This window comes from Cervus canadensis, chromosome 14 (genome assembly GCF_019320065.1).
Source record: "Cervus canadensis isolate Bull #8, Minnesota chromosome 14, ASM1932006v1, whole genome shotgun sequence".
Classification (NCBI taxonomy): Eukaryota; Metazoa; Chordata; class Mammalia; order Artiodactyla; family Cervidae; genus Cervus; species Cervus canadensis.
In genome coordinates, this window is record NC_057399.1 from 67,984,445 (window position 1) to 67,993,151 (window position 8,707).

The window sequence follows — 8,707 nt, forward strand, 5'->3', positions numbered from 1 at the left end:
ACATTTTTTTTTCTTGTTCCTGTTCCCCAGACTCAAGCTGATAGACAGCCAGAGCCTGGAAGCAATAATGACTCATTATTTAAACATTATTATGTCAATAATAATCATACCCTCTTTCTTGGGGCTCAAGCACTAATATAAAGACTTTTTTTCTTTTAAAGACTCACAACCAGAAATACTGTGAAATTTCAGAATGTTAAGGATAAAAAGAATATCCCTAAAAATGTCCCAATAGTGTTAACATAAAATACAGGACAGCTAGTTAGCATTGAAGTTCAAATAGACAATAAGTAATATTTTAGAATAAGTATGTTTCTAGAATTTCCTTGTTTATCTGAAATGCAAACTTAGTTGTATATCTTACATATTTACTTGCTAGATGTGGCAGTGCTGTTTTTCAGAGTAAAACCAGATCACCCAAACATCCCACAATTAGCAGTGGATGGTAATAGGCAATTTGACTGATGTTTTCAAAATTCAGAGACATTAAAACTCTCAAGTTATAGTCACAACCTACCCAAGATATCAATGAAGGGATAAATGAAAACTGAAACTGAAAACTGAAAATATGAAGACTATGAAAATGTGTGAAAAATATGAAGAATATGAAAACATGTGAAAAATATCAAGAATATGAAAAAGTGTGAAAAATATGAAGAATATGAAAATGTTCCAAAAATATGAAGAATATGAAAATGTATGAAAAATATGAAGAATATGAAAATATGTGAAAAATATGAAGAATATGAAAATGTTCCAAAAATATGAAGAATATGAAAATATTCTAAAAATATGAAGAATATGAAAATATTCTAAAAATATGAAGCATATTAAAATATTCTGAAAATATGAAGATTATGAAAATGTGTGAAAAATATGAAGCATATGAAAATATTCTGAAAATATGAAGAATATGAAAATATTCTGAAAATATGAAGAATATGAAAATATTCAGAAAATATGAAGAATATGAAAATATTCTGAAAATATGAAGAATATGAAAATATTCCCAAAATATGAAGAATATGAAAATATTCTAAAAATATGAAGAATATGAAAATATTCCCAAAATATGAAGAATATGAAAATATTCCCAAAATATGAAGAATATGAAAATATTCCCAAAATATGAAGAATATGAAAATATTCCAAAAATATGAAGAATATGAAAATATGTGAAAAACATGAAGAATATGAAAATATTCTGAAAATATGAGGAATATGAAAATATTCTGAAAATATGAGGAATATGAAAATAATCTAAAAATATGAAGCATATGAAAATATTCTGAAAATATGAAGATTATGAAAATGTGTGAAAAATATGAAGAATATGAAAATATTCCAAAAATATGAAGAATATGAAAATATTCCCAAAAATATGAAGAGTATGAAAATATGTGAACAACATGAAGAATATGAAAATATTTGAAAAATATGAAGAATATGAAAATACTTGGAAAATATGAATATGAAAATATTCAAAAAATATGAAGAATATGAAAATATTCTAAAAATATGAAGCATATGAAAATATACTGAAAATATGAAGATTATGAAAATGTGTGAAAAATATGAAGAATATGAAATATTCCAAAAATATGAAGAATATTAAAATATTCGGAAAATATGAAGAATATGAAAATACTCTAAAAATATGAAGAATATGAAAATATTCAAAAAATATGAACATTATGAAAATGTGTGGAAAATATGAAGAATATGAAAGTATGTGAAAAATATGAAGAATATGAAAATATTCTAAAAATATGAAGAATATGAAAATATGTGAACAACATGAAGAATATGAAAATATGTGAACAACATGAAGAATATGAAAATATGTGAAAAATATGAAGAATATGAAAATATTCTGAAAATATGAAGATTATGAAAATATGTGAAAAATATGAAGAATATGAAAATATTCTGAAAATATGAAGAATATGAAAATATTCATAAAAAATGAAGAATATGAAAATATTCCAAAAATATGAAAAATATGAAAATATGAAGATTATGAAAATATGTGAAAAATATGAAGAATATGAAAATATTCTGAAAATATGAAGAATATGAAAATATTCATAAAAAATGAAGAATATGAAAATATTCCAAAAATATGAAAAATATGAAAATATGTGAAAAATATGAAGAATATGAAAATATGTGAAAAATATGAAGAATATGAAAATATTCTAAAAATATGAAGAATATGAAAATATTCTGAAAATATGAGGAATATGAAAATATGTGAAAATATGAAGAATATGAAAATATTCTGAAAATATGAAGATTATGAAAATATTCTGAAAATATGAAGAATATGAAAATATTCAGAAAATATGAAGAATATGAAAATATTCAGAAAATATGAAGAATATGAAAATATTCTAAAAATATGAAGAATATGAAAATATTCTGAAAATATGAAGAATATGAAAATATTCTGAAAATATGAAGAATATGAAAATATGTGAAAATATGAAGAATATGAAAATATTCGAAAAATATGAAGAATATGAAAATATTCGAAAAATATGAAGAATATGAAAATATTCCGAAAATATGAATAATATGAAAATATTCCGAAAATATGAAGATAATGAAAATATTCTGAAAATATGAAAAATATGAAAATATTCTGAAAATATGAAGAATATGAAAATATTCCAAAAACATGAAGAATATGAAAATATTCTAAAAATATGAAGAATATGAAAATATGTGAAATATATGAAGAATATGAAAATATTCTGAAAATATGAAGAATATGAAAATATTCCCAAAATATGAAGAATATGAAAATGTTCCGAAAATATGAAGAATATGAAAATATTCCAAAAATATGAAGAATACGAAAATATATGAAAAATATGAAGAATATGAAAATGTGTGAAAAACATGAAGAATATGAAAATATTTGAAAAATATGAAGAATATGAAAATATTTGAAACATATGAAGAATATGAAAATATTCTGAAAATATGAAGAATATGAAAATATTCTGAAAATATGAAGAATATTAAAATATTCTGAAAATATGAAGAATACGAAAATATGTGAAAAATATGAAGAATATGAAAATGTGTGAAAATATGAAATATATTAAATATATGAAAATTTATGTATTATATGAAAATATATGAAATATTGAAAGTATATAAAATATATGAAGAATATGTAAATATTCTGAAAATATGAAAAATACGAAATATATGAAATATATGTGCAATATGAAAATATATGAAATATATGAAAATATATGAAATATTTTAAATATTTGGAAATATATGTAATATATTATGAATATGAAAATATATGAAAAGATGAAAAGATGAAAATATATGATATATATGAAGAATATGAAAATATATGTAAAATAAGAAAATATGAAATATATTAAAATATATGAAAATATATGAAATATATGAAAATATATGAAATATATAAAATATATGAAATATATGAAAATTTGAGAATGAGAATATATGAAATATATGAAAATATATGAAATATATGGAAATATATGAAATATATGAAAAATATGAAAATATATGAAATATATGGGTAAAGAAACAGAAAATAAAGACAAACTTTCCTGCCTTCATGGAGCTTACATTCAGGTGAAGAGATGAAAAGCAACTATGCTATAAAGTGATATGTGTTGCTGTAATAAATAAAGTAGAGGAGGAAATAGGAAGTGTTGTAGACTGCTGGAACTTTAGGAATGGTGTTTGGAACATCCTCACTGAGGATATCTCCTCAGTCTAATGAGGGGACATGACTGTCTCCTCAGTCATTGTCTGCAATGGAATGGATTTGGGGAATCAGTCAGACTGTCCACTGTACCTGCAGAACGTACAGTCCAGGTAAAACAGGAGGACAGGTGGCTCTGGGGGAGAGGTCTCCTGGGACAAAAGGAGACGTTGTAGAATATCTGTTGTCATGGAAAATTTAAAAATACTGTGAGAATTAGAAGAAATAAAAACAAGTATAAGGGGTGACACGACGAGGCCCGTTGTCTGTGTGTGGGGCTAGGGGCCCCCGGGGCGGAGGGGGCTCCCGGCAGGGAGGCGGCGGGTGGGTCGGGCGGGCCTGGACATGGCGCTGAGGGCCCGCCCCGCGGGAAGATGAATAAGGGCTGGCTGGAGCTGGAGAGCGACCCTGGCCTCTTCACCCTCCTCGTGGAAGATTTCGGTGTCAAAGGGGTGCAGGTGGAGGAGATCTATGACCTTCAGAGCAAATGCCAGGGCCCCGTGTATGGATTCATCTTCCTGTTCAAATGGATCAAAGAGCGCCGATCCCGTCGCAAGGTCTCTACCTTGGTGGATGATACATCTGTGATTGATGATGATATTGTGAATAACATGTTCTTTGCCCACCAGCTGATCCCCAACTCTTGTGCCACCCATGCCCTGCTGAGCGTGCTCCTGAACTGCAGCAATGTGGACCTGGGGCCCACCCTGAGTCGCATGAAGGACTTCACCAAAGGCTTCAGCCCTGAGAGCAAAGGATATGCGATTGGCAATGCTCCGGAGTTGGCCAAGGCACATAATAGCCATGCCAGGCCTGAGCCACGCCACCTCCCTGAGAAGCAGAATGGCCTTAGTGCTGTGCGGACCATGGAAGCCTTCCACTTTGTCAGCTATGTGCCTATCACAGGCCGGCTTTTTGAGCTGGATGGGCTGAAGGTCTACCCCATTGACCATGGGCCCTGGGGGGAGGACGAGGAGTGGACGGACAAAGCCCGGCGGGTCATCATGGAGCGTATTGGCCTCGCCACTGCAGGGGAGCCCTACCATGACATCCGCTTCAACCTGATGGCGGTGGTGCCCGACCGCAGGATCAAGTATGAGGCCAGGCTACACGTGTTGAAGGTGAACCGTCAGACCGTACTGGAGGCCCTGCAGCAGCTGATCAGGGTAACACAGCCAGAGCTGATTCAGACCCACAAGTCTCAAGAGTCACAGCTGCCTGAAGAGTCCAAACCCGCCAGCAGCAAGTCCCCTCTGGCGCTGGAAACAAGCAGGGCCCCACTGGCCTCTGAGAGCAGCCACACAGATGGTGTGGAGGAGGTGGCTGGTTCGTGCCCACAAGTCCAGACCCACAGCCCTCCTAGCAAACCCAAGCTGATGGTGAAGCCTCCAGGGAGCAACATCAATGGGGTTCCCCCCAACCCCACTCCTATTGTCCAGCGGCTGCCAGCCTTTCTGGACAATCACAACTATGCCAAGTTCCCCATGCAGGAGGAGGAAGACCTGGCAGCAGGTGTGGGCCGCAGCAGAGTTCCAGTCCGCCCACCCCAGCAGTACTCAGATGATGAGGACGACTATGAGGATGACGAGGAGGATGACGTGCAGAACACCAATTCCGCCATCAGGTATAAGCGAAAGGGGCCGGGGAAACCAGGGCCATTGAGCAGCTCTGGGGATGGGCAGCTGTCCGTGCTACAGCCCAACACCATCAACGTCTTGGCCGAGAAGCTCAAAGAGTCCCAGAAGGACCTCTCGATTCCTCTGTCCATCAAGACGAGCAGCGGGGCTGGGAGTCCGGCTGTGGCAGTACCCACGCACTCGCAGCCCTCACCCACCCCCAGCAACGAGAGCACGGACACGGCCTCTGAGATCGGCAGCGCTTTCAATTCGCCACTGCGCTCGCCCATCCGCTCAGCCAACCCCACGCGGCCCTCTAGTCCCGTCACCTCCCACATCTCCAAGGTGCTTTTTGGAGAGGACGACAGCCTGTTGCGTGTTGACTGCATACGCTACAACCGTGCTGTTCGCGACCTGGGTCCTGTCATTAGCACGGGCCTGCTGCACCTGGCTGAGGATGGTGTGCTGAGTCCCCTGGCACTGACAGAGAGTGGAAAGGGTTCCTCCCCTTCCATCAGACTGAGCCAAGGCAGCCAGGGGTCTGGCAGCCCAGAGGAGAAGGAGGTGGTGGAGGCTGTGGACAGCAGAGAGAAGCCTGGGCTGGTCAGACCTAGCGAGCCCTTGAATGGGGAGAAGTATTCACCCAAGGAGCTGCTGGCGCTGCTGAAGTGTGTGGAGGCTGAGATTGCAAACTATGAGGCCTGTCTCAAGGAAGAAGTGGAGAAGAGGAAGAAGTTCAAGATTGACGACCAGAGAAGGACCCACAACTACGATGAGTTCATCTGCACCTTCATCTCCATGCTGGCTCAGGAAGGCATGCTGGCCAACCTGGTAGAGCAGAACATCTCGGTGCGGCGGCGCCAGGGGGTCAGCATTGGCCGACTCCACAAGCAGCGGAAGCCGGACCGGCGGAAACGCTCCCGGCCCTATAAGGCCAAGCGCCAGTGAGGACCGCTGGCCGGACCCTGTGTTCACTCTTGCCGCATGGCCCTCACCAGGGCCCTCCCCTGCCCCGTCCCCCTCTTCCCAGTATTACCGGATAGTTCCAGTCGGAGAGCCCAGACCCTGGGAATGGGAGCCAAGCTGGGATCCTCGGCCTCGTGTCCCTGGGCCTGGCAGGGACCCGTCGTGCTCCGGAGGCAGCAGCTAGAGCTGGGGCCCAGTGAGGTGCTGCAGCTTCCTCCACAGCCGGCTGTGGAGCGGCAGGACCTGGCCTTTCTGCCTGGGCAGCAGAATATATATTTTACCTACAGAGACGTCTATTTTTCTGGGCTCTGACCTATCTTGCCACCACTGTGTTGACATAGTCAGCTTCCTGACTCTGAGTTCTCTCCTAACACGGTCATCCTGGAGGGCCAGAGTCACTTCTGCAGGGTCACAGCCGGGGGCCACTGGAGCAGTGGGCCCTGCTGCTCCAGCCCCCAGTTGTTCCTGCCGTTGAGGAAGCCAGGTCTGCTCTTCATTCCTCCTGGGAGAGCTCCAAACTCAGGGCCCTGGCTGCTGGACTAGGCTGGGAGAGGGCTGTCCCAGCAGGGGTGGGATGAGCAGCCTGCCAGGGTCCCGTGGCCTGAGCAGAGAGGCGTGTTGAGCTGATTGGCCTGGCTCCAGCCAGCCTCGTCAAGACTGCTCTCTGTGGCAGGGCCCTGGTTTCTTCGTCTTCAGTGTTGTGGCCCTGGCAAGGGGCCTGCCTTGGGCTCCTGGGCTCAAAGGAGCCTCTGCCCAGGCCCTCAGTATTACCATGTCTCCTTCCTCTTAGAGACAGCAGAGACAGGGCTGCTTGCAAAAGCTGGCACCACTCAGCTCTCCCTGCCATGCCAGCTTTCTCAGCTTCTGCAGGGCACTCAGGGTGGGGGACAGCAGGACCAAGTCAACCAGTTGGAGCCCCATGTTCCCAGAGGGCCTGATGGCCAAGGGCTAATGGGTCCAGCACTGCCTCTGGAGCTCAGGCCCCCAGACGGAGCTCCATGGCCTCTGGCAGGTGGCTCTGAGGCGATCCAAGCCGGCCCTTTATGTGTACATAGTGACCGGGGTGGGGGGTGGGGGGGCAGCTGCAGGTATGGCAGCTGCCTCTCTGTGCTAAGCATAGCCTGACCCCTCTGGCCCCTGTAAATACTGGATGAATGAATGAATAAAACTCTCCTTAAAAAAAAAAAAAAAAAAACAAGTATAAGGAGACAGTTAACTTCACAGAATACCACTTGACTCCTCCGTGAATAATGCTTACAAAGTCACAATGATGTAAAACGTTGTTATTAGTTTACAAATTTTAAAATATACTGATAGAGAAAGCATGGAAGATGTAATTTTAATTATAGGACCAAATGTAAATGTTATCACCTGGAATGCTCTACGATTGGAATGCCAGGAAAGGAAGACAGCAGAGCTAAAGATAAGTCTAAGAGCACCAGTGTTCTCTTTAAACCCAAGGGGATGTTAAGAGACCGACTATATTTGGTGTATGTTTACTGCCTAAAATTTCAAAGATAGCCAAACAATAGAGAAACAAATATGTGTTATAATTACACAGGGAAATTGGGGAAGATAGATGTGAGGTGATATAAGTGAGCTGAATCTTATAGCAGCAACTTGAATATCTAAAATGGACAAATTCAGACATTGTATATAAACTCACATTTACTGTAGAATCATAGAAGAAATACAGAATTTTGATGTAGCTACAGAATAAACAAGTTATAGAGTTAGTGGGCTGATTTTGGGGAGTTAAGACAGGGTGAGAGTGAAGAACAGAGTATTATTTTCATTATTAGTCCTTTCAGACAAATTTGACTTTTGAACTATGTGTGTGCATTACACTGAATTTTAAAATATCTGGTTTCCACTCTACAAAAATTTCTTTCTGTACTCCTGAAAGTGATATGCTTTCACTATGGAAAATTTAGAAACTATATAAAACTTCTCCAGGATTTAGAGGTAACTATTAAAATATTGGCCCATTTTCTTCTAGTCTTTTGAGATCAATTACATTTACACACATTTGTGATTATGTGGAGTAAGGATACAACTTGATGTATTCAAATTTGTGAATCTAAACTGATTAACTTAGATTCCATAGATAATTTGTAACATTTAAAATCTCCCTTATGATTTCAAATGAAACCAAAATAAACATGATATTAAAATCTTTCTGCAAAGAGACCTTTGGCATTAAACAATAGCAGTAAAATTAGCCTATTTACCAATGTGACTAGACCCCAACAATCTAAGGGTAAGTTCATTCTGATGTTAATCAGGCAGTGAGAACTATGATTTGCCAGACAAAATTAAATGACAGATTTGTTTCATAACTGGACAGTTACATTCAGTTCAGTTC

General features: G+C 38.9%; 1 protein-coding gene across 1 annotated transcript; it reads left to right on the forward strand.

Annotated features, from left to right (window-relative positions):
* Window positions 1-4,009: 4,009 nt before the first annotated feature.
* Window positions 4,010-7,536, forward strand: LOC122453182 (ubiquitin carboxyl-terminal hydrolase BAP1-like). Its single transcript, XM_043487066.1, has one exon. The coding sequence runs from the start codon at window positions 4,135-4,137 to the stop codon at window positions 6,322-6,324; it is 2,190 nt and encodes a 729-aa protein (XP_043343001.1). The 5' UTR covers window positions 4,010-4,134; the 3' UTR covers window positions 6,325-7,536.
* The last annotated feature ends 1,171 nt before the right edge of the window (window positions 7,537-8,707 follow it).